This window comes from Rhinoderma darwinii, chromosome 1, assembly GCF_050947455.1.
Source record: "Rhinoderma darwinii isolate aRhiDar2 chromosome 1, aRhiDar2.hap1, whole genome shotgun sequence".
NCBI lineage: Eukaryota > Metazoa > Chordata > Amphibia > Anura > Rhinodermatidae > Rhinoderma > Rhinoderma darwinii.
In genome coordinates, this window is record NC_134687.1 from 240456772 (window position 1) to 240484345 (window position 27574).

The 27574-nt window shown below is 45.2% G+C and overlaps 1 protein-coding gene across 2 annotated transcripts in view; it reads right to left on the reverse strand.

Annotated features, from left to right (window-relative positions):
- Positions 1-3807: 3807 nt before the first annotated feature.
- The window catches only part of LOC142760135 (3',5'-cyclic-AMP phosphodiesterase 4C-like), a 275471-nt gene continuing 251704 nt past the window's right edge, over positions 3808-27574 (reverse strand). For both annotated transcript variants that reach the window (XM_075863107.1, XM_075863116.1), the window contains exon 4: positions 3808-4247. In XM_075863107.1, the coding sequence (XP_075719222.1) occupies positions 4169-4247 (79 nt within the window). In that variant the 3' untranslated portion in view covers positions 3808-4168. The remainder of the gene's footprint in view (positions 4248-27574) is intronic.

Genomic DNA, 27574 nt, shown 5'->3' on the forward strand with positions numbered 1-27574 from the left:
TGAGCCCTACAGTGTGCCCAAACAGCAGTTTATGACGACATATGGGGTATTTCTGTACTCGGGAGAAATTGCTTTACAAACGTTGTGGTTCTTTTTTTCCTTCATTTGTTGAGAAAATGAAAAATTTGGATCTAAAGCTATGTCTTATTGAAGAAAAATGATTTTTTTATTTTCACTGCCCAATTCTAATAAAATCTATGAAACATCTGTGGGGTCAAAATGCTCACTACACCTGTAGATGAATTCTTCAAGGGGTGTAGTTTCGTGAATGGAGTCACTTTTGGGGAGTTTCCACTGTACTGGTACCTTAGGGGCTTTGCAAAAGCGACATGGTGCCAAGAAATCAATCCAGCAAAATCTGAACTCCAAAAGACAAATGGTTCTCCTTCTCTTCTGATCCTTGCCGTGTGACCAATCAGTAGTTTATGACCACATATGGGGTATTTCCGTACTCCAGAGAAGTTGCTTTACATTAGTTGGGGATCTTTTTCTCCTTTATTTGTTGAGAAAAGTAAACATTTTGCGCTACAGCTACGTCTTATTGAAGAAAAAGGATTGTTTTTATTTCCACTGCCCAATTCTAATAAAATCTATGAAACCCCTGTGGGGTCAAAATAATGCTCACTGCACCCGTAGATGAATTCCTCAAGGAGTTTAGTTTCCTAAATGGAGTCACTTTTTGGGTGTTTTCTCAGTTTTGGTCCTTCAGGGGCTTTGCAAATGCGACATTGCCTCCGCAATCCATTCCTGCTAAATTTGAGCTCCAAAAGTCAAATGGCGCTCTTTCCCTTCTAAGCCCTGCTGTGTGTCCAAACAGCCGTTTATGACCACATGTGGGGTATTGTTTTACAAATTTTGTGGTGCTTTTTCTCCTTTAGTCCTTGTGGAAATTAGAAAAAATTTGCTAAGCCTACATTTTCTTTGAAAGAATGTAGATTTTAATTTTCACGGCCTACTTCCAATAATTTCTGCAATAAACCTGTGGGGTCAAAATGCTCACTATATCCCTAGATAATTTCCTTAAGGGGTCTAGTTTCCCAAATTGGGTCACTTTTGGGGGATTTCAACTGTTTTGGCACCGCAAGAGCCCTTCAAACCGGACATGGTGCCTAAAATATTTTCTAATAAAAAGGAGGCCCAAAATCCTCTAGGTGCTCCTTTGCTTCTGAGGCCTGTGCTTCAGTCCATAAGCAGAGTAGGACCACATGTTGGATATTTCTAAAAACTGAAGAATCCGGGCAATAAATTTGGAGTTGCATTTCTCTAGTAAAATTTTCTGTGTTACAAAAAAAATGGATTAAAGTTGAATTTCTGCAAAAAAAAACATGACATTTGTACATTTCACCTCTACTTTTCTTTAATTCCTGTGAAACGTCTATAGGGTTAAGAAACTTTCTAAATGCTGCTTTGAGTGTATCAAGCAAATTTTGCCAGTAACATAAAGTCTAATGTGTCACGAGAAAACAGTCTCAGAAACGCTTGGATAGGTGAAAGTATTCCGAAGTTATTACCCCATAAAGTGAAATAAGTCAGATTTGAAAAATTAGGCTCTGTCGGGAAGGCCAAAAGTGGCCAAAGCGGGAAGGGGGTTAAAGCAGATCTGTCACTTGAGTGTGTAAATAAAACCAATACTTAGAGAGAGTGAGAGACCTGCTCTGAGTGCAGTATAAAAAAAAGGATGCTGTCACTCATTTAGTAGTTTTCAGTAGATTATAAAATCGAAATACTCCTACTTACTGAGCGCAGCCAGCCCCAGATGCATGAGGTCAGGTATAGTCATGCTTCCCCCACCCTCCAGCCGCTAATTAACACACTTATTACTGTGCATAGGGAAGAAAGTGGCTGGAGGGGAACATGAATAAATGCATACACTTGAACTCATGCCTCCAGAGCTGGCCGTGCGCCATAAGTATACAATTGAAATACTTATAAACTACTGATTATTACTAAATAAGTGATAGCACGCTTATATCAGCGTGCCTGTCACTTATTTATGCTTTATGCTGCCTCTAGACAGAGCAGCATAAAGAAGTGGTAGAGCCTCTTTAAGCATGGGTTTTATTTACACCGTGTGATACAGTGATATAATGTCACTGGGGAGACAAGCTCCAAATGCAACCATTATACCACCTTGGTTAAAAAAAATCTATTAGAAATTAAAGCGTACCTAACCTTTCAGGTAACTTTTTAGAATAAGCTGTCATGTGTGTGTATATGATAAATAACACTATTTCTGGAATTGTGTAACTTGTATATGACATTTAATAGCAGTTTTCATCTCTGCATAATCTATTTCTAATTATCAGTTTTATATGGGCTAGTGGCCGGAGCCTACAAACACTTTGCAGACCCTCAGAAACAGCAGCAGCATGAGAACATACAGCAATAATGAGCAGGGTAGCTGTGAATCCAGCACTGGGGTAAAATAAAACACTTATGCCTATTGCACACGACCGTTGTGTGCCGGCCGCGTCCTGTCAGTGATCCGTGGAAAGATAGGACATGTCCTATCTTTCCACGGATCGGAGAATCGGGTCAGTTTTCACAGACCTGATTCACCTGCTAAATTGAATGGGTCTGTGAAAACTATCGGGTGCCACTCGGATGCCCTAAAAAACGGCCCGAGTGGCACTCGGTATCGTGCAGCTGCACTACTACAAGCTGCAGCAGTGTATGTGTCTCTCTCTCTCTCTGCTCCTGCTCTCCTTCTCCCCTCCCCGATTCATGGACTTCTATGGGCAGCTGTAACCAGACCCTTCAGTGAGCTGATAGTCCGTCCAGTCTTGAGTATTTAGCAGTAAATACTGAGTGAGTGAACAGTTAGGAGGGAGGGGGAGGAAAGGTGCCTGATAAGTGGGGAAAGAGGCGGTGCTGTTATTATTGGCGCCCTATATGCAAATTAGCCCCTGTGCTGTTAGTGGGACGTTCCTGGACATGGAAAGGGCAGGAAGGTGTGATAGTCAGCGCTCTGACACTGTCCAATCAGCTGCGGACAGTGTTAGAGTGGCTTCCGCTGTGTGATCTCTCACAAGATCACACAGTCTTCTCATCACTGTCTCACAGAAGCTGCAGAGAGAAAGAGAGCGCGCGCACAAACACACATACACATGCAGCAGTGATCTAGAGCACAGATGCTGCTGACTCTGCAGAGGAGGAGAAGCTGCCACTCCTGTCCGTGATGAGAGCTTCTCGACCTTGGCGGCGTCAGCGCTGTAGACCATTGGTGTGTGTGTGTGCGCGCGCACACGCACTCTCCTTCTCTCTCCAGCTCCTGTCAGCCAGTGGTGAGAAGACTGTGTAGCCACTCTAACACTGTTTGCAGCTGATTGGACAGTGTCAGAGGGCTGAGTATCACGCCCCCCTGCCCTTTCCATGTCCAGGAATGCCTCACTGACAGTACAGGTGCTAATTTACACATCAGGCGCCAATAATAACGCCACCAATAATCTCCAGAACGGCAGAGGCTAGACAGGTAATTCAAAGTGCCCCATGGTCTGTCCAGCAGGGCCTATAACATTGTGCACTCAGCGAAACTAGTGAAAAGTTCTGCACGGACACAATCGGGCATATGAAACAAGTTAATAACCTGACTTGTGGGATGGTGAAAACGCTGTTTCAACGTATTTCTAACATATTTCTTAAATTGGACTTTCAAAAAAAAAAAAAAAAAAGCTGTTGGTCCCCATAAATTATTAGGAGGATTTGTAGACAGATTGGGGGAATTTATCATATTTACGCTACCTTTACACAAATTTTGCCCTAAAATGCAACTTTTCTCTTCTCTGCACTTTTCAATAGTGGCAAGAAAAAATTTGATCAGTTGCTTTATTTTGCTAGGAGTTACGATCAAAGTTTTTCACATCTGTAATGTACAGTAGAGGAGCTTTTTAATATTACTTTTGGGAGTTTTCGATAAATAATCAAATTTAGCACAACACATACTCTGGTGTCCGTGTCTTTGAGCCATATAATAATATCTTGACATAGTTCAATTACCTAGCTGAAGCACTTATCTGCCATAAAAAGGTAATACTGAAGAAAGAACACATTTTGAAGATGTTGAAAGATTGTCATAGGGCATAAATCTGAGTACCAGCAGGGCTTCAGAGGCATCGGCTTTGTCAGCCATCCTGTATCCATTCCAATTAAAGCAGCATACTCCAGTATGCTAATTGATTATACAGCTCAATGCCTCGCTCATGGTCTGATAATGATGCCAAGTTAAGGGAATTCTATGAAACGCAATCCTGAAAAATAGCAGGTATATATTAATGAAGGTCGCATATGGTCAAGTGAGATTTGTAATACATAAATTTTCGGTATTCAAGAGATCTCTCTAATGCGTGTCCCTTAACCTCTTAAAATCAGAACAGAATTTGGCCTTTAGGAGTTTTTTTTCTTTTAGCCACTATTTATTACAACATTTATATAATTTTTTTTATTTAAATAGCTGTGGTATACCAAGGGTCATAATCAATATAAGCTCTTCTATTACATATTAAAAGATCTATACTGTTGCACTTTAACTCCTTCTCGCAAAATCATGTACAGTTACGTCGTGGGCGCAAGTGTGTTAGCACTTTCCCACATAAATGTACGTGATGGTGATGCAGCTGGCTCAGAAGTTGAGCCAGCGCCATCACCATCGGGTGTCGGCTCTATATTACAGCTGACACCCCGCTGTAATGGCCAGGACCGGAGCTAGCCTCTGATCCGGCCGATTAACCAATTAGATGCAGAGATCAAAAGCGATCCCTGCATCTAGGTGGTTTCTAGCCTGTCGGCACACCTGAGACGTAGTCTTGGGGATGCCGATGGTTGCCATAGCAAATAGAGACCTAACAGTGGCCTCCTTGTCTGCCTAGTACAGAAGCCTTTTGGTAGTACCGCGTCCGTAATAACCCGAACAATAAAAATATCATACTACTTTACCCGCACCATGAACATCATAAAAAAATAAAAATTTAAAACCATTCATGAATCGTTTTTTTGGTCACTACCCCTCCCAAAAGTGATCAAAAAGTTGCATGTACCTCAAAATTATACCATTAAAAACGACAGTCCTGCAAAAAACAAGACCTCCCACAGTTTTTTTGAAGGAAAAATAAAGAAAAATTAAAATTAAATAAAAAGTGTTCAAAAAAATCGCATGTACCCCAAAATGGTACCAATGAAAACTACAGATTGTCCCGCAACACATAAGCCCTCACACAGCTCCGGTGGAGAAAAAAGTACTGGCTCTCAGAATATGGCGATGCAAAATGTGCAGAGTGTTCCAAAAGCGGATAAGATTGGGCACCATTTATCAGTGCGACACTGGCTGCACATCTGCAGATTATTATTTATTTACTGCATTATTATACCCTCTTATTATGCCCTGATGTTCTCCGCACAGCTTACATATGCCCCCACATTATAAACTGAAACACCATTAACACTCCAAACAGAACTACTACCAAGCAAAATCTGCGCTCCAAAAGCCAAATGGCGCTCCCACCCTTCTGAACCGTACAGCGTGCCCAAACAGCAGTTTACGTCCATATATATGGCATTGCCACACCGAGAGAACCCGCTTAACAGTTTATGAGGTATTTGTCTTCAGTGGCACGAACTGGGCACAACATATTGTGCACTAAAAATGGCATACCTGTGGAAAATTGCAATTTTCATTTTGCACCATCCACTGAGCGTTCATTTCTAATTAAAAAAAAACCTGGAGGAGTCAAAATGCTCACTGCACCACTTAAAAAATGCCTTGAGGGGGGCAGTTTCCAAAATGGGGGTCATTACTTGGGGGTTTGTTTTACTATTTGATCCCAGAGCCCTGTTATTGTGGGCCAATGCTGCGAAAATCACCAAAATAGGCCTCACATGCTCATTTGCGCTTTCACTCCTAAGCCCTGTCATATGTCCAGGCAAATGATAAATGCCTTTACAAAACTACACTTCTCAGTGTTTTCCACTCTACTCTGGTACCTAAGGGAGCTCTGCAAATGAGACATGGCGCCCATACACCGGTCCAGCAAAATCTGCGCTCTAAATGTCAAATGGCGCTCCTTTCATTTTGAGCTCTGCCATGTGCCCAAACAGCAGTTTAGGGCCACACATGGGATATTGCTGTACTCTTGGAAATTAGGTAAGAAATTATGTGGTGTTTTTTCTCCCATTACTCCTTGTAAAAATAAAAAAGTCGAAGCAAAAACTACATATTGTTGGAAAAAATAAAATTTTTCATTTTCACTGCCTAATTGTAATACAATCTATGAAACACCTGTGGGGTCAAAATGCTCACTACACCACTAGATGAATGTCCTGAGGGGTATAGTTCCCAAGTGTCACTTCTCAGGAGTTTCTACTGTACTGGTACCTCAGGGGCTCTGCCAATGCGACATGGTGCCCAAAAACCAATCAAGCAAAATCTGCATGGCAAGTAGCACTTCTGCCATTCTGAGCCCTGTGGTGTGTCCAGCAGTTTATGACCACATATGGGGTATTGCCGTCCTCAGGAGAAATTGCTTTACAAGTGTTGGGGTGCTTTTTCTCCTTTATTCCTTCCTAAATTTTTTCCACAAAAATGTAACATTTTCAACATTTTTGTGGAAAAAATTTAGATTTTCATTTTCACTGCCTAATTCCAATAAATTCTGCAAAAAACCTGTGTGGTCAAAATGCTAAACTATGTCCCTAGAAAATCCTTGAGGGGTGTAGTTTCAAAAATGGGGTCACTTTTGAGGGGTTGCTACTGTTTTGGTCCCTCCAGCACAACCATTCTAGCACAACTGCGCTCCAAAATCCAAATGCGCGCTTTCCCTTCTGAGCCCTGCAGTGGGTCCAAACAGCAGTTTATTACCACATATGGGGTATTGCCGTGATCGGGAGAAATTGTTGGGGTGTTTTTCTCCTTTATTCTTTGTAAAAATGTTAAATATTTTTTTCAGAAACAAAGTCGATTTTAATTTTTACAGACTAATTGCAATAAATTTCGCAAAAAACCTGTGGGGTCAAAATGCTAACTATACCGCTAGATACATTTCTTGAGGGGTGTAGTTTCCAAAATGGGGTCATTTTCACCAAGGTTTCCACGGTTTTGGAACCACAAGAGCTCTTCAAACCTGATATGGTGCCTAAAATATATTCTAAAAAAAAGGAGGCCCAAAATTTACTGTGTGCTCCTTTGCTTCTGAGGCCTGTGTTTCCGTTCACTAGGACACTAGGGCCACATGTGGGATATTTCTAAAAACTGCAGAATCTGGGTAATAAATATTGAGTTGTGTCTCTCTGGTAAAACCTTCTGTGTTACAGAAAAAAAATTATTACAAATGAATTTTGACAAAAAAAATGAAAATTGGAAATCGCTATATTTCTTTAATTCCTGTGAAACCCCTAAAGGGCTAAGAAACTTTCTGAATGCTGTTTTGAATATTCTGAGGGGTGCAGTTTTTAAAATGGGGGGATTTATGAGGACTTTGTAATATATAAGGCCCTCAAAGCCACTTCAGAAACTGAACTGGACTCTGGAAAAATAGCCTTTTGAAATTTTCTGGAAAATGTGAGAAGTTGCTGCTAAAGTTATAAGCCTTGTGACATCCTAGAAAAATAAGAGGACTTTTAAAAAAAACGATGCCAACATAAAATAGACATATGGTAAATGTTAACTAGTAGACTTTCGGGGGCCTGGCATTGCGTATGGCCGCTTTTAACATTGGCTCCCAACGGCCTCTCTTCTCTGCGGCGCATCGGTGCCATCCCGATCCCATGCACAGCAGGCAGGTCGTCCCTGGGATCGCTGTGTGAAGGGGGCGACTGAGGAGTCTGAGGCGGTGTAACACCGGAGTTGGTGCCGCGACGGGCCTTCCCGCCACCATCTTGGAGGACCGCGGGACGGCGGTGATAGCCCCCTGCTCTCAGGTGAGTGAATCTCCCCAGGGGACGCATCCTCCCGGGCACTAATAAGCCCCATCGAACCCCTTCCAGAATCAAGCATCAGGAGTGCCCTGACGGAAGTGCGGGAGTGACCGCCTACTTTGACAGGCTGCGGGCCGGCCTCAGGCCTTCGTGCCCCTGGGTGAGTACACCGCCACAGGGGACCTCTCTGTATCGCTCCCTGAGGATCACATTAGGGACCTATCTGCCCCATACGCTCCACAGAGTGGGTTTGAGCACAGTGGGAGCTCCCAAGTGAACACCTGTTCCTCTCTACTGCTCCCTGGGGACTGCAATATTCCCCCTGGCCTCACACTGGCCACATTAATCTGTGGAAGGCCTGCACTGTGACCCCCTCGCCGGAGACGAGTGAGGGTGAATTGTACTGCCCCAGATTTGTCCTGAGGCTGGGCGTTGGCGGAAAAATATCTCTATACTGACGCCACATGGATCGTAAATGTCTCTGGTCTGGATCTGGAATATAATGCCACTGATGTTTTAATGATCGTCTGAATGCCGTTGGGCAATTTTGCCGTCTGACCCTCTGATATTCTGCTCTAATATTCTCTTTTGACGCCTTCCCCCTGACAGGGATCTAAACTCGTACCCGCTAAAGTGCGCTCTCCGCAGACGCAATACTCTCCGGAACTATTTACAGGAGATGACATGACCCCCCCCCCTCAGCTGTCACCACAAAACAGCCCTCAACACGGCTCTGCCATGGACTCACTTCAGGGCCACCCTGGCGCAGGAGATCTCAAAGTTGTTGATGTCCCTCTTTGATAAACGCCTGGATGTCCTACACACATCTATCAACTCGGCGTTAGCCCAGATCACCTCCAACTCCCAGAAGATTGCTGACTTGGAGACCAGATTCACCTCCTCTGAACACACCATATCAAATCTGGAGGATACCCTGCGCCAGAGCCAAGCCACGACTCAGGCGCTACAGGACAAACAGGAGGATCTGAAAAACCAGGACAGACGCAGCAACCGAAGATTTGTGGGTATCCCTAAAACGGTGACGGCTGATTGCTTGACGTACTATCTCAGCAAATCCCTCCCACAAGCGCTTAATCTAGATCTTGGTGGTGACCTCCCCTCATGATTGAGAGAGCACATAGGCTGGGCCCTCCTAGGTCCAATAGAGAAGCGGGTGACACTTGACCGCGTCCTGTCATAGCCAAGTACCTCCACTGGGCTGTAAAAGAAAAAGTTCTGAGAGCCTATAGGAACCAGAGGGACTTATTGATCAACGGCTCCAAAATCCTGATTTTCCAGGACTACTCTGCAGCTGTCTCGCAAAAAAGAAAAGCCTTCGCTCCGGTTTGCTGCTTGCTTCATGAGAGGAACATTCGCTTTCAACTTTTATTACCCGGCATGGCTGAGAGTTCAAGATGGCGACCGCATCTGCATTCTTGAAGATCTGTGTAATGGCAGGAAGGAGGTGAAGGGAAAGTGAGCCCTAATCTACCCACCGCCCTGTCCCTGCCTACTTGCAACGACCCGCCCTAGGCGACGGGGTACAACTGGGCGGCGGTCCCTACGCTGTCTAAGTGCACGGGAGAACAAACAGGGAACACGCAAGGGAAGGGGCAGTAGCCCACGGAACGCCGCGAGGAAACGGAGCGGTGAATGAGTAGTCCGGACCAGGATGAAGTGGAGTATTCCAACGTGAGCACGGAGAAGGAAGCAAGCCAGGGGCAAAGCGAAGCCGGTTAAGCGGAATTGCAGCAAGGCAGAAGCACGGCAGAAGCAGGCTGGAGCAAGCAGCAGTGGGGCCAGGAATCCAGAAGAATTACAAGCACTGAGGAAGAGAACACGGCAGGTAATATGGACAGGGGGCGGAGCTAACTCCGACTGACCAGGCCGCGATAGGCTCTCCCACTCCTGAGCCTGCCACCCTGGTTGGTGGGAGCCGGTGTCAGTCTAAGAGGTCTGGCCTCAGGTGTGGATTGATTAATCCCAGGAGTATACCTAGACGTAGTACCGGGCAGATCCCTAACAATCTGTTTCTGGCTCGGAGACAGCTTCATCTGGAGGACCGCGTCGCCGAGTGATATACACCTGTGTTACCGGGAATATGCCCGACTTTCATTGGACATGTGCACATTTCGCCCACGGTTGCGAATTGATGTAGACAACGTTCAGTTTGCTTTATTGACAGCAACCTCGCTGTTCTTAGCTTGGATTGCGGTTACTGTTGTTCATGTAATTGTTCATCTTTTTTATTCACCTCTTTATTTAGGCTACACATGCGGCTCGCTGGGACCGTGTGGAGTGGCGACTGGTTTACAACTCTATTGATCAAGAACTTCCTACCAGATACAGGATAAGCATCTCACGCACACGGATACCTGACACTTATCACACATCTAAAATTCCTATCATGGAATGTTGCAGGCCTAAACACGTCTCTGAAGAGACGGAAAGTGCTTAACCACCTCAAGAGACTCTCCCCGGATATCATATTTCTGCAGGAGACTCACTGGGCACCCAAGGGAAATTGACGGCCCCCTGGTTGGGCGAATGTTATTCCGCCTTGCATTCTTCTTCTTCAAGGGGGGTGGCGATTTTTAGAAAAACCCTATGATTCCAGCTGGAACACTCCATTAGTGACCCCCAAGGCAGATATTTTATCTTGCGCATTATGGTGGAGGACACTCCATATTTATTGGTTAACGTATACGCCCCTAATCAGGACCAACACGTATTTTACACAGAAGTTCTTCAGGTAATTCTGGGTCTCCCGCGCTTTGACTTAATCATTGGCGGTGTTAAGGATCTGCCAGGCACAGCTTCTATATCCACGCCCATAGGTAATCAGTCTGCACCTGCTTCTATGTCTGGGAGACTGACTCCATCTTCCACCACTCAGGATGGCAGGCTTAGGAGTGGGAGAGCCTATCATAGCCTGGCCAGACGGAGCTAACTCCCGCCCTCTGTCTATTTATACCTGCCTTTCCTGTTCCTCCTTGCTTGTGATTCTTCTCATTTGGTTTCCTGGCCCTGCTGCAGCTTCTTGATCTATTTGACCCTGCTTCATATTGACCCTGGCTTACTGACTAGTCTCCTGCTCTGCGTTTGGTACCTCGTACACTCCTGGTTTGACTCGGCTTGTTCACTACTCTCCTGCTCTGCGTTTGGTACCTCGTACACTCCTGGTTTGACTTGGCTCGTTCACCACTCTTGTTGCTCTCGGTGTTGCCGTGGGCAACTGCCCCTTTTCCCTTGCTTCTGTGTACCCTTGTCTGTTTGCCTGTCGTGTACTTATTGAGCGTAGGGACTGTCGCCCAGTTGTACCCCGTCGCCTAGGGCGGGTCGTCGCAAGTAGGCAGGGACTGAGTGGCGGGTAGATTAGGGCTCACTTGTCTTTTTCCTTACCCCCGTCATTACATAATCACAAGCCCTATACCTAGTCTACCCTGGTCCCTCACACTACTATGGACCCCCTTGAGAACCTGGCTCAGCAAATGCAGGGTCTCTCCTTACAGGTCTAGGCCCTGGCTCAGAGGGTCAAACAGCCTGATGCTACCATGGTAGTGCCCCTCACCTCACCTCTTTAACCCCACCTCAAGTTGCCTGACCGGTCCTCAGGGACTGGAAGACTTTTCTCTCCTTTCGGGAGAGTTGTAAGCTCTATTTTCGCTTAAAGCCCCACTCCTCAGGTTCTGAGAGCCAGCGGGTGGGTATAATTATGTCCCGGCTCCAGGAAGGGCCCCAAGAATGGGCCTTCTCCTTGGCTCCTGACGCCCCTGAATTTTCCTCCGTTGATCTTTTCTTTTCCGCTCTTGGACTCATTTATGACGAGACTGACAGGACTGCCTTTGCCGAGAATCAGCTGGTGACCTTACGTCAGGGTAAGAGACCTGTTGAGGAGTATTGCTCTGACTTTAGGAAGTGGTGCGTAGCTTCTCGGTGGAATGACCCTGCCTTAAGGTGCCAGTTTAGGTTGGGTCTGTCGAACGCCCTGAAAGACCTACTAGTTAGCTATCCCTCTTCTGACTCCCTAGACCAGGTTATGGCTTTAGCGGTACGACTTGACCGACGTCTCAGGGAACGACAACGTGAACGTTTTTGTGATTTCTCCTCTGACTCCCCCATGATGCCTCCCGAGGTTCCGTTGCTTCGTTCTTCCACAGAAGACTCGGAGGTACCTATGCAACTCGGAGCCTCCGTGTCCCCCCAACAACGTAGAGAGTTCCGCAGGAAGAATGGTCTCTGCTTCTATTGTGGGGATGACAAGCATCAAGTGAACACCTGTCCTAGGCGTAAGAATAATCAGCGTGAAAACTTCCGCGCCTAAGTGATCATTGGGGAGGTCACTTGGGCGCACAGGTATTTCCCGTAAATATGAAACGTAATAAAATCTTGCTTCCCTTTCAGGTCTCTTTTGGTGGTAGGTCTGCTACCGGCAGTGCCTTCGTGGATTCAGGGTCGTCTGCTAATATCATGTCTGTGGAATTTGCTATGTCTCTAGCTATGCCTTTGATTGATTGATTTGCCTAAACTTGACCCGGTAGTGGGTATCGACTCCACTCCTCTTGCTAATGGTTATTTTACACAGCATACCCCTGTTTTTGAACTCCTTGTTGGCTCCATGCATTTGGAGCAGTGCTCTGTACTGTTGATGCAGGGATTATCGTCCGATTTGGTTTTAGGCCTTCCCTGGTTGCAGTTGCATAATCCCACGTTTGATTGGAATACTGGGGATCTTACCAAATGGGGTAATGAATGCTTGACGTCATGTTTTTCTGTTAATTCTATTTCTCCCCCTGAGGAGGTGAACACGCTACCTGAGTTTGTTCAGGACTTCGCTGATGTTTTCTCTAAGGAGGCCTCCGAGGTGTTACCTCCTCATAGAGAATACGATTTGGTACCAGGAACTAAGCTCCCTAAGGGTAGGATATTTAATCTCTCTTGTCCCGAACGTGAAGCCATGAGAGAGTATATCCAGGAATGCCTGGCCAAGGGTTATATTCACCCCTCTACTTCTCCTATAGGTGCTGGCTTCTTCTTCGTAGGGAAGAAGGATGGTGGTCTTAGGCCATGCATTGACTACCGTAACTTGAATAAGGTCACTGTAAGGAACCAGTATCCCCTTCCTTTGATTCCTGATCTCTTTAATCAGGTTCAGGGGGCCCAATGGTTCTCTAAGTTTGATCTACGGGGGGCGTATAACCTTATCCGCATCAAAGAGGGGGATGAGTGGAAGACTGCGTTTAACACGCCCGAAGGTCATTTCGAATACCTCGTCATGCCCTTTGGGTTGTGTAATGCTCCCGCGGTCTTCCAGAATTTCATAAATGAGATTTTAAGAGATTACCTGGGGGTATTTCTTGTAGTGTACCTTGATGACATACTTGTGTTTTCCAAGGACTGGTCCTCCCACATTGAGCATGTCAGGAAGGTGCTCCAGGTCCTTCGGGAAAACAAACTGTTTGCGAAGACCGAAAAATGTGTGTTTGGGGTGCAGGAGATACCATTTTTGGGTCAAATCCTCACTCCTCATGAATTCCGCATGGACCCCGCCAAGGTCCAGGCTGTGGCGGAATGGGTCCATCCTGCCTCCCTGAAGGCGTTACAGTGCTTCTTGGGGTTCGCTAATTATTACAGGAGATTTATTGCTAACTTCTCGGTCATCGCTAAGCCTCTTACGGATCTCACTCGCAAGGGTGCTGATCTCCTCCGCTGGCCTCCTGAGGCTGTCCAGGCTTTTGAGGTCCTTAAGAAGTGCTTTATCTCGGCCCCGGTGTTGGTTCAGCCCAACCAAATGGAGCCATTTATCGTGGAGGTTGACGCGTCCGAGGTGGGAGTGGGGGCTGTCTTGTCCCAGGGTACCAGGTCCCTCACCCATCTCCGTCCCTGTGCCTACTTGTCCAGGAAGTTTTCGCCGACTGAGAGTAACTATGATATTGGCAACCATGAACTCTTAGCCATTAAATGGGCATTTGAAGAGTGGCGCCACTTCCTGGAGGGGGCTAGGCACCAGGTAACGGTCCTTACCGACCACAAGAATCTGGTTTTCCTAGAATCTGCCCGGAGGCTAAAGCCGAGACAAGCTCGATGGGCGTTATTTTTTACCAGATTCAACTTTTTGGTTACCTATAGGGCTGGGTCTAAAAATATTAAGGCTGATGCACTGTCGCGTAGCTTCATGGCCAGCCCTCCTTTGGAGGAAGATCCTGCTTGTATTTTGCCTCCAGGTATAATCATTTCCTCTATTGATTCTGATTTAGTTTCTGAAATTGCTGCTGATCAAGGTTCAGCTCCCGGGAACCTTACTGAGAACAAGCTGTTTGTTCCCCTGCAATTCCGGCTAAGGGTACTTAGGGAAAATCATGACTCCGCTCAATCTGGTCATCCAGGCATCCTGGGTACCAAGAACCTCATTGCCAGAAACTATTGGTGGCCTGGGTTGCCTAAGGACGTTAAGGCCTACGTCGCCGCTTGTGAAGTTTGTGCTAGGTCCAAGACTCCCAGGTCCCGACCAGCGGGCTTACTACGTTCTTTGCCCATTCCCCAGAGACCTTGGACACATATCTCCATGGATTTTATCACCGATTTGCCTCCATCTCAAGGCAAGTCGTGGTGTGGGTTGTAGTAAACCGCTTCAGTAAGATGTGCCACTTTGTGCCCCTCAAAAAACTACCCAATGCTAAGACGTTAGCTACCTTGTTTGTCAAACATATCCTGCGTCTCCATGGGGTCCCTGTCAATATTGTTTCCGACAGAGGGGTACAATTTGTTTCCTTGTTTTGGAGAGCCTTCTGTAAAAAGTTGGAGATGGATCTGTCCTTCTCCTCTGCCTTCCATCCTGAAACTAATGGCCAAACGGAGAGGACTAATCAGTCTCTAGAACAATATTTAAGGTGTTTTATCTCTAACTGTCAATATGATTGGGTCTCATTCATCCCCCTCGCCGAATTTTCCTTTAATAACCGGGTCAGTAACTCGTCAGGGGTCTCCCCCTTTTTCTGTAATTTTGGGTTTAATCCACGGTTCTCCTCCGTTTCACCTGGTAGTTCCAACAATCCCTAGGTAGAGGTCGTTCAGAAGAACCTAGAGGCGTCCCAGAGCATACAAAAAACTCAGGCAGATAGAAGACGTTCTGCTAACCCCTTGTTTATGGTCGGGGATCTGGTGTGGCTATCGTCAAAGAACTTGCGCCTTAAAGTCCCGTCCAAGAAGTTTGCTCCCCGGTTTATAGGGCCGTACAAGGTCATTGAAGTCCTCAAACCTGTCTCCTTCCGACTGGAGTTGCCCCCATCTTTTCGAGTACACAACGTGTTTCATGCCTCCCTTCTTAAACGCTGCTCTCCGTCCTTGGCTCCCTCGAGGAAACCTCCTGTCCCCGTTCTCACCCCTGAGGGGGTAGAAATCGAGGTGGCCAAGATTGTGGACAGCAAGATGGTCCAAGGCTCCCTCCAGTACCTGGTCCATTGGAGAGGATACGGGCCTGAGGAGAGGACTTGGGTACCCGCCCGGGATGTTCTCGCTCGGGTATTGGTCAGGAGGTTCCACCTTCGTTTCCCCAATAAACCAGGTCCATCTAGAAAGGATCCGGTGGCCTCTCATAAAAGGGGGGGTACTGTTAAGGATCTGCCAGGCACAGCTTCTGTATCCACGCCCATAGGTAATCAGTCTGCACCTGCTTCTATGTCTGGGAGACTGACTCCATCTTCCACCACTCAGGATGGCAGGCTTAGGAGTGGGAGAGCCTATCGCAGCCTGGCCAGACGGAGCTAGCTCCCGCCCTCTGTCTATTTATACCTGCCTTTCCTGTTCCTCCTTGCTTGTGATTCTTCTCATTTGGTTTCCTGGCCCTGCTGCAGCTTCTTGATCTATTTGACCTGCTTCATATTGACCCTGGCTTACTGACTACTCTCCTGCTCTGCGTTTGGTACCTCGTACACTCCTGGTTTGACTCGACTTGTTCACTACTCTCCTGCTCTGCGTTTGGTACCTCGTACACTCCTGGTTTGACTTGGCTCGTTCACCACTCTTGTTGCTCTCGGTGTTGCTGTGGGCAACTGCCCCTTTTCCCTTGCTTCTGTGTACCCTTGTCTGTCGTGCACTTATTGAGCATAGGGACTGTCGCCCAGTTGTACCCCGTCGCCTAGGGCGGGTCGTTGCAAGTAGGCAGGGACTGAGTGGCGGGTAGATTAGGGCTCACTTGTCTGTTTCCTTACCCCCGTCATTACAGGCGGGGACTTTAATCTAGTCCAAAATATCTCTATGGATCGCTCCCCACCAAACCCCCAATCCCAAATGGCTGCGTCTTCCTTAGAGTTTTTCCTTGACTCTCTTAATTTGTGTGACCCCTGGAGAGTAGTTGACACTGGAGCTAAGGAATATACATGTCACTCTAGTTCACATGGCACATTTTCAAGAATAGACTATTTCCTAATCTACACCTCATTGTTTGATTCCCATAATAATTCCCGAATCTATCCGATTACTATTTCGGACTATGCCCCGATTACCTTGACTATGGCCTTGTCCTCCCCAACTGAGAGATCTAAATTTTGGAGATTTCCTGCCTACCTGACAGATTCCTCTGAGTTCCAGCAATACCTGCAAATGCACTAGGGTAATTACTTGGATGACAACATATCTCAGTCAGATGATACCCCTCTATTGTGGGCTGCATCGAAGGCTGTGATGTGGGGACATGTCATCAGTTATCTGTCTCGGAGGCGGAAATTACGCAGAGATCGTTTCACTGCCTTACAGAACTCTCTATTATCGACTCAAAGGACCCATGCTAAAGATTCTCCCCCGGAAAGTCATCTAGCGTATCAGACAGCTAAGCACCTCTTGGACACCTTTATCCATGGTGAATCTCACTGGCAGGTGAGGAATACCGATAACAAGTTTTATAGGTGGGGTAATAAGACAGGCAAACTCCTGGCCGCACTTACTGAACAAAGACACCCCTTTAAGCCTATCCTCTGCTTGCTTAACCCCTCCATGAAAACTATTTCCACAGACCCTACTGAGATAGCACAAATTATCACAGCCTACTATGGGGATCTTTATAGGGCCACCCCGACTTCTCTTTCTGAAATAGATTCCTTTCTGGACTTGTTCTGAAGAGAGAGTGGGCAAACGAACCAACAGCTATTGTTGAACTCTGAGATACAGGAGGAAGAGGTGAGACTGGCAATTTCTTTGACCTCTAATGGGAAAACGCCGGGTCCAGACGGATTTTCAGCAGATTACAAAATGCTAGGCCCCCAAATTGTACCGCTCCTGACGAGTCTCTTTAATGAAACCTTCATATATAATAAGCCCATTGACCACTTCACAGAATCTCGCACAGTGCTTATACTGAAACCAGATAAGGACCCATCCTTACCCCAATCTTCTCGCCCAATATCACTATTAAATCAAGATGATAAACTTTTGGCTAGAAAATTGGCACTTTCTCCCCAGTCTCCTCTGTGAGGCCCAGACTGGATTCACAAAGGGTAGGACCAGCATAAAAAAATATTAGAACGGCAGTGGCTGCGACAGTTTTGGCACAGGACCGGACACAACTGGCCACCATGGTCATGAGCCTGGATGCCGAAAAGGCCTTTGACACAGTGGCATGGCCTTTTTTAGACGCGGTCCTCTCCAAATTACAATTTGGCACGGTCTTCTCTCAATTTGTTCAGTTTCTGCGTCTTGATGCGACGACGAGTGTGACAGTTAATGGGCTGACTTCTCCCCTGATAGATATATTTACTGGAACAAAACAGGGCTGCCCTCTTTCCCCTTTACTTTTTAATCTCTCCATCGATCCCTTGTTATGTCATCTAATGCAAACTCCGGTTTTTAGGGGAATTGAATCACACAATTTAGAATTGAAGGTAGCCACATTCACGGATGGTATCTTGTTAGTGGTGTCGGATCCCAAGCGGGTGCTGGCCCCACTCCTTCAGGACCTGGATAGACTAGTGAGATTGTCCGGCTATGTGTTGAATGTAGACAAAACGGAATCTCTATTACTAAAGGGACCTTCTGTACCACTGTGGTCCTCGGCTTTCCCGTTCCGGTGGCAATCTTCAGCGTTCTCATATTTGGAGGTACAAATCTCCAAACACCCGGGTAAATTATATAGGCTTAACATGTCCCAATATATCTCCCAATTAGAGAAGAGATTAAGCACTTGGAAACACTTCACTCTCTCCTATTTGGGGAGGGCAAAATTGCTTAAGATGTCGGAATTTCCTTGACTCCTCTATCTCCTACACACGCTTCCAATTTACCTTACACCAGCGGATGAAAAATGGATTAACTTCCTTTATAGGACTTTTATATGGGGAGGTAAAAAGTCACGTAAAGCCTTCCACATCCTGCAGCAGCCGAGGGCTAATGGGGAGATTAATTTCCCCAATATCAAACAATATAACCTGGCAGCACTGCTTTGCTTTCTCTGTGACTGGCTCCATGGCACCTTATGTTACACGTTTACTACTCTTGACTCTATTCTCTTTCCAGGTCGGGCACTTCAGCTCTTCTACACCTTCCTTAAAATCCGTTATCCATTGACACTAGAAACAACCCTTTACTCTTGAACAACTGGCGGGCATGGCAAAAAATCAGAACGCATTTTCAGCTCTCACCTTCGCTGTCTCTCCACCTGCCATTGATATGCAACCCTAACTTCCAGGATGGCAACCACCATGGCATCTTTCGTAGTTGGCATGCACTGGGTCTGACCTCAATAAAACACTTTGTTCACATATTGGAGAGGAGGATGCTTACGCTGTCTGAGATGCGGTTGAAGTTCCCGACCGTACCCATTGATCCCTTCCATTATTCACAAACCAAAAGCTATTATCACAAATGTCTTGAAACAATTGACAGAGCGGAAATGGAACCCCTATCTTCTCTAAGGCTTCTCTAGACAAAACATACCCAAAGGTCAAATAACCAGGAACTACCAGTTCTTACACCTGCCGCTGGACTATGCCGCAACTCAAACACCACTGACTTAATGGCAGATTGATCATCAATCGCTTACCTACTCTGTGATTTTGAGAGCTTTGGACCAAGCTCATAAATTTCTACCCTCGGCCCGATTTTTAGAGATGAGACTTAAAATAGTACACAGAGCCACAGAATAGGTTTTTATCCCACCTCCCAATGCTTTAAATGCCACACCATGGAGGCCAATCTCCATCATTGTCTCTGGGCCTGCCCTAATATTCAGACTAATTGGTCCCGCATTCGATCATATACAACTCAGAACCTTACGAACTACACTCCTGACACAGCACTCTGGACAATTTTTGGCTACATGGACCCGGACAAATACAGATGTTCCCAGGGGGGAAATAGATTATTACATTATGTGGCAGCGGCGGGTGCGAAAGCCATTTTACAAACCTGGCTACATGACCAGGCCCCACCATTTAAGCATTTTTTGGATAAACTCTCATATTTATTTAAGATGGATTGGATGGAGGCGTCTCTCAATAAAGAACGTCAAGTGGAGCAGTTCTTTGCCACATGGGAAACCTTAATCTCCCTACTTCCACAGAGATGTGTGGAAGTTCAGATAGCACCTGCTCGGGATGGTGCACGGATAGGGCTCCAACCCAATTCTGAATCAGAAAACTCCCACCAACACCTCAATCACTCCAGAATCCTGTATACCCTCACACTGGTGTGTTTCCTAAGGAGTATCTGTTCCTGAAATCAGATAGTGTGCTGAAAGCAGTTCCTAATATCAGTCCTAACTCTCTGTGGAAGTAGAAAAAAGTATCCGGCACGCAAACTGGAGTTTGAGATTTTTTTATTTATTTATCTTAATGCCAGTGGCGGAGTTCAACGTTTCGGTCTTAATGACCTTCTTCAGGCAGTAGAAATTATTTTTTTGAAAAGAACAATCAAAATAAATACATATAAAGGTTTCTCCATATACAAGAGTCATAAGAATCAAATATACATTGTAACATGGTCAGTGGACATCTACAGGGTACGCAATATAAAAATAAAATGAAAGGAATTCAATTAAAAAATGGAACAAAAAGAAAGAGACAAAACGAAAAAAGAAGAACAGATTGATACATCAATCGCAGGCTCAACATCAAGGTAGTGTATACATATACGTATATTAAGGAGTAGTAGTGGCAGTGTAAATCTCATGGCGAGATTAATACCATGTGGTATCCATCCATAGGTAGGGGGTACAATTCAATATAATATAGTATGCATGTTCTATTATTTCTGTATGTATTTATTTTGATTGTTCTTTTCAAAAAAAATATTTCTAGTGCCTGAAGTAGGTCATTAAGACCGAAACATTGCACTCCGCCACTAGCATTAAGTTAAATAAATAAAAAAAATCTCAAACTCCAGTTTGTGTGCTGGATACTTTTTCTACTTCCACAGAGAGTTAGGACTGATATTAGGAACTGCTTTCAGCACACTATCTAGTTTCAGGAACAGATACTCCTAGGAAACACACCAGTGTGAGGGTATACAGGATTCTGGAGTGATTGAGGTGTTGGTGGGAGTCGTGCACTCAGTTGGCATGTCCTCTTCTCTCGGACGCCCCTGCGGCGTTTACGGTGACGTGGACGAAGATGGGCGGCTGGATGGTCCCCGTCCCGCCTCTTTGTCCGTGGTTGTATTAAGCCTTGATTAAGAGGAGGGGCATGCTTTCTACTTCTATATGACATTAATGCAGCAGGAGATTTTGTTCTGAAGACAGGCTAACTTGTTTGTTTGTCCTCGTCCCCTTCCCATGACTAATATTACATCTTGAAATCCTGATTGATTGCTGTGTGTTCTATAATATCTGTAATCTCTTGTAACCACTTTTGCTTCTGGGGATCCCCCCCCCCATTCTCTTACCTTTGTATGTTTTTATTTTTCCTCCCCCTTTTTCTTCCTGTACCCCATATTCAAAAATTTTTATAAACCAATTTTGAAAAAGAAATAAAAAATGTTAACTAGTAAGTATTTTGTGTGGTATTACTATCTGTCTAAGGCTATGTTCACACGGAGTATTTTGCTGAGTTTTTTGACGCGGAAACCGCGTCGCAAAACTCTGCAAAAACGGTCCGAAAATGCCTCCCCCTTTTTCTTCCTGTACCCCATATTCAAAAATTTTTATAAACCAATTTTGAAAAAGAAATAAAAAATGTTAACTAGTAAGTATTTTGTGTGGTATTACTATCTGTCTAAGGCTATGTTCACACGGAGTATTTTGCTGAGTTTTTTGACGCGGAAACCGCGTCGCAAAACTCTGCAAAAACGGTCCGAAAATGCCTCCCATTGATTTCAATGGGAGGCGTCGGCGTCTTTTTCCCGCGAGCAGTAAAACTGCCTCGCGGGAAAAAGAAGCAACATGCCCTATCTTCGGGCGCTTCCGCCTCTGACCTCCCATTGACTTCAATGGGAGGCAGAGAAAGCGTATTTCGCTGTGTTTTATGCCCGCGGCGCTCAATGGGCGCGGGCGAAAAACGCAGCGAAAAACTCTGCGAAAATCGGCGTGCAGGGAGAGGAAAATCTGCCTCAAACTTCCAAACTGAATTTTGAGGCAGATATTCCTCCTGCAAAATACTCTGTGTGAACATAGCCTTACAAGCAAATACATTTATAAACACTAAACGTATTGACCAAATTTTACCACTAACATAGTACAATGTGTCATGAGAAAACAATCTCAGAATCACTTGGGTACATAAAAACATTTACCACATAAAGTGACACGTCAGATTAAAAAAAATTGGCTGTGTCCTTAAAGGGAACCTGTCACCAGCATGTCACCTATTAAACTCTATTCACCCCTCGCTGACCGCTGCTGTCAAATGTCATTGCCGTTATCCGTTCTCCAAAACTCCTCCAACCGTAAATAACGGTCTGCAAACATTTTCTGCCTTTTTTTTTAATAATCCGGCAGTCTCGTTTGTTCCTCTTCTTATGCCCGCCCACCGCCCAAAACTGGCCTGCCTTGAATGATGGGGTTAATTACAATTAATACGAGGCACATGGAGGTTCAAAATTGATAACACCATGTGCCTCACATCAGAAAACAGAAGGTAATTTTTTTTTATTGTTGGTAAAGTATCGTTTTGGTATCGAGTATCGCAATACTATTTTAAGTATCGGTATAAGTCCAGTCTGGTATCGTGACAACCCTACTACTGACAGCATCCTATAAAGGCCTGCCAGCAGGGCTTCATGGGAATACAAAGATGGCAGACCTGGGGGCCCAACGCTGACATGCCAACCATCAGCACCCCGCGACCGCATCGTAGGGGGGGGGCAATGCAAAAAGACAGGGCTCACCCCCTGTTTCTAACCACTTGGATGCCTCGGTCGATACTGACTGCGGCATTTAAGGGGTTAAACAAGTGGGATCGCGCTAGAGCGGGAACCCGCTGGTTACACTGAAGTGTCGGCTATAAGATGCAGCCGACACACTCATTCTATGGAGCGGGCTCAAGATGTGAGCCTGCTCCATACTCCCCCACCCGATGTGTGTCGTATAACATACAACGGATGTCGGGAAGGAGTTAAGTGCAGACTTTATCTGCAGAATTAGCTGCGTTTACATGTAGTTTTAATGCAGGTTTTCCGCATCAAATTCGGCAACATGTATATTTAGCCTAAAAAGTGATTGCACCCCCAAACCTTAAATATTTCCTGAAAGCAGACAACCTAACGATTGCAATTGTTTTCATGCGCTCATGGCAGTTATGTTCATCTTCACATACCTTTGTGACAAACGAGAATTATTTAAAAAAATAAATGCCAAGCCTAAGACTCACATACAAGCAGAGTTTATTAACCCCTTGGCGACATGTCACATACTATTACGTTGCTGCCATCAAGGTCTTAAGGCAAAACAACATAATAGTACGTTGTGTTTCTGCGGGCGTCAGCTGTATATTACAGTTGACACTCTGTTGCATGGCCAGGACCGGAGCTAGCCTCCGAACCGGCCGATTAACCTCTTAAATGCAGCGCTAAAAAGCGAGCGCAGCATATATGGGGTTTACCAGCAGATCGGAACCCAGCGATGGTTTCCACAGTCCGTGCATTGCCAGGGAGACTGGCACCGCAAAAAGATAGGCCATGTCCTATATGGGCCGCATTTTGCGGTCTGGGCTCATTGAAATGAATGTACACGGCCATGTGCACGGCTCGTGATTTGCAGGTGGCCCAAAGATACAAAGATAATACTACGCGGCCGTCCAAGCCGCAAATCACCGTGTACACCACTACGGTCCTGTGCATGACGCCTAAGTCTTTTATTATAGGAAAAAAATGAAAACATTAAAAAAAAAAGTACACATATTTGGTATCACCGTATCCGTAACGACCTAAACTGTAAATCTATCATGTTATTTTCCCCACACGGTGAACACCGCAAAAAATTAAAAGAAAAAACTATGCCAAAATCGCTATTTTTTGGTCACCACCCCTCACAAAACATATAATGAAAAGTGATGAAAAAGTCACGTACCCGAAAATAGTACCAATAAAAACTACAACCAGTCCCTCAAAAAACAAGCCCTTAAACAGTTTTTTGGTGAAAAATAAAGTTATGGCTCTCCTAATATCGTGTCACAAAAAATTAATTATTTAAAAAAAAATGCATTTTTATTGTGCAAACGCTACAAAACTTAAAAAAAACCGATATACATATGGTATCGCTGTAATCGTATCGACCCGAAGAATAAAGCAAAATATCAATTATAGCCCACGGTAAACACTGTAAAAAAAAAAGAATCGAAAACATTGTCAGAATTGCTTGTTTTTTGCCAAAAAATTAAGTAGTGATAAAAAAAAACCGCACGTAACCCAAAATGGTACCAATGAAAAACTACAAAATGTACCACAACAAATAAGCCCTCACAGAGCTCCAGGGGAGAAAAAAAGAAGTTCTGGCTCTCAGAATATGGTGACGCAAAATGTGCAGAGTGTTCCAAAAGTGGATAAGATTGGGCACCATTTATCTATGAATTATTATATCTTTACCGCATTATTATACCCTCTTATTATGCCTTGATGTACCCCACACAGCCTACATATGCCCCCACATTATAAACTGAAATACCAGCAAAACCCCAAACAGAACTACTACCAATCAAAATCTGCGCTCCAAAAGCCAAATGGCGCTCCCTCCCTTCTGAACCCTACAGTGTGCCCAAACAGCAGTTTACGTCCACGTATATGGCATCGCCATACCAGGGAGATCCTGTTTAACATTTTATGAAGTATTTGTCTTCAGTGGCACAAACTGGGCACAACATATTGTGCACTAACATGGCATATCAGTGGAAAATTGCAATGTTTAATTTGCACCATCTGCTACGCATTCATTTCTATTTAAAAAACACGAGGGTAAAAATGCACACTACACCCCTTAATATGCCCTACGGGGTGTAGGGTTCACCACTTGGTGGTTTGTTTTACTATGTGACCTCAAAGCCCTGGAATTGTGGGCCAATGCTGTGAAAATCACCAAAATAGGCATCAAATGCGCATGTTGCTCTTCACTTCTGTCATATGTCCAGGCAAATGATAAATGCCTTGAGGCATCACTTCTTTGGGGCTTCCACTGTACTACACGGCGCCTAAAAATCAAATCAGCAAGATTTGCATGCCAAATAACGCTCCTGCCTTTCTGAGCCCTAACGTGTGTCCAAACAGCAGTTTATGACCACATGTGTGGTATTGCCGTAGTCGGGAGAAATTGCTTTACAAATTCTGGGGTGCTTTTTCTCCTTAAGCCTTGTGGAAATGAAAAAATTAAACATTTTAAATGTATAAAATGTTGATATTAATTTTACGGCCTAACTCCACTAAATTCAGCAAAAAACCTAGGTTGGCTAATAAAGGGGACACCGAACCTATATTCTTCAGGGTTATTAAATTCATCCCTGGGTACACTTTACATTTTATTAATACTCATTAAAAGTTATGTTTTAGTTTAGTGTTATACCAGCTCTCCTTCTTCCCCCCGCTTCCCATAGTACTTAGATAGATACGTAGATAGAGCTGCCATCCAGGCCTAGGAATCTTAGCTTTCAAACAAGACCTAGATCGCAGCTCTTAGGGTATGTTCACACGGCTTAGTTTCAGCCGTTTTTCGTGACGTAAACGGAAGCAGAACGCCTCCAAACATCTGCCTATTGATTTCAATAGGAGAAACGGCGTTCTGTTCTGACGGGGCGTTTTTTTACGCGCCAGTTTTGAAAAACGGACGTATAAAAAAACGCCCGCGAAAAAGAAGTGCATGTCACTTTTTGAGCTATTTTTGGAGCCGTTTTTCATTGACTCTATAGAAAAACAGCTCCAAAAACGGCCGTAAAAAACGCAGTGAAAAACGCGAATTGCTAAAAAAATGCCTGAAAATCTGGAGCGGTTTTCCCTTGACGTTTCCCAGACGTTTTTTTAGTACGCGTGTGCACATACCCTTAGAGACGTTAGAAGCAAGGAGGTATCAGATACGCAGGGGCGTAGCTAGGGGGGGGGGCAGGCGGGGCATGTTCCCCCGGGTGCAACTAAAGAGAGAAGGTAGGGGGGGCGCCGGGTCGGGCGCACAGTGCCGCACATACCATGTGTCAGGTTGAGCAGCAAACGGGAGGCCACCACACAGACGCTGTAAATATTAGATCAGCATTCATCACGCACTCCACCCTGCATGTCCCGTCTCTGCTCCAGCTGTTCTATCATTAGCTGTCAGCAGTCGGGGACAAGCAGGGGGGAGGGGGAGGAAGTCTGCAGAGACAGGACAGGCAGAAAGCAGGTCAGGGAAGTTTACATCAGGCTCTCCTCCTGTCACATCGGAGCTAAGCAGTGATAACAGAGCCTGGTATGCACTCTTCCTGACCTCCTCTGGGGGCAGCACTGTATCTGCAGGCTGTCTTCCCCTCCTCCTCCTCCTGACTACTGAACTCCAGGCAACCATCACTGCTGACCTATTAAGATGCTCCAAGTTCTTGACCAGACTGTATGTGAAAAGTCCAGCTGCCTACAAAAGGTAAGTGTGTATGTGTGTGTATTCTGTCTGTCTATCTGTGTATGTCTGTCTGTATCTATCTATCTATCTATCTATCTATCTATCTATCTATCTATCTATCTATCTATCTATCTATCTATCTATCTATCTATCTATCTATCTAGCTATCTATCTCATGTCTATCTATCTAAATCTGCAACAAATGTCAAGTCCCCAAAAAATAACCCTGTATTTTTTCATAGTTTAAAAGAAAAATACTATACTCCCCTCCCGTGGCGCTCTTGTGGCAACACATACCTGGTCCCCTGATGGTCTCCGTTCAGCAGCCAATCACAGAATGACAGAGACCATCCAGAAGACCAGGGAGGCGAGTATAGACTTTTTTTTAATTTTTTATCTTAGCTGGTTTCCACAGCACGATTTGGTGCAGATTTTCTGGCAGATTTCTCTGCGAATTCTGAGTTGCATTTTTATCCATGTGTACATACCCTAAATGGACACAAAAGTTCAAAATTCTCCACTAGTATACATGTTTATGCCACCCAAAAACAGATGTAAACCCCCCCCCCCCGCCAAAAAAACCCAAAAACAAACCATATACCTCAGCACAGTGTGAAACTGCACAGGAGTCCTTGCATATATTATACTGCATGGGGGCATCTGTGTGGGCATTATACTGTATGGGGGCATCTATGTGGGCTTTATACTGTATGGATGCATCTATGGGGGCATTATGCTGTATGGTGGCAACTATGGGGGTATTATAGTGCGTGGGGGCAGCTAGAGGGCATTATACGGTGTTGCTACATGCGCCGCATCAGTTTTCCCTCTTTCTGATACTTGAAAGTTGGGAGGTATGGTGGAATCCCCAGTCAAACCGTTGCCGACGCTCTTCCTCGGAATTCCGCTCCTGGAGTAGCCCCTGATGCCACTCTCCATATATGGACAGAGACGTCAGGGGCTCCCCTAAGAAGCCCCAATGGTGCAAGGTACAGGGAGGGGGGTGTAGCGCTATTTAGGGGAGGGTGGGTGTGGCACTATCTACAAGGGGTGGGTGTGGCACTATCTGCAAGGAGGGGAGTGTGGCATTATCTACAGGTGGGGCTGTGTGGCACTATCTACAGGGGTGTGTATGGTGCTATTTATAAGGGGCTGTATGTGGCACTATCTACAGGGAGTGTGACACTATCTACAAAGGGGGTGTATGGCACTATCTACAAGGGGGGTGTGTGGCACTATCTACAAGGGGGGAGTATGGCACTATCTACAGGGAGAGGTGTGGCACTATCTACAGGAGGCTGTGTGGCACTATCTATAAGGGGGGTGTATGACACTATCTACAAGAGGAGACTGTTCATTATTTCACCATATATATTCTCATTAGCCTGTTATACAATGTTTAGTCCGGCACTGACATCTTAATTTATTTTATTTTCATTTATTGTTATGTTAACTTTTTTATATAACTATATCGCTTATAAAATGTACAAATGGTTTTATGCTCGAGTTACATAAAAAAAAAAGATGAAGAAAAAATTACATGTCATTGATTGGTTGAGAAAGTAAACCTGGCGAGGGGGAAGCTGATTTTGTGATTTGGGGGGGGGGGGGGGGGAGGGTGCAAACTGAATCTTTGCCCCGGGTGGTGGAGAACCTAGCTACGCCTCTGAGATACGT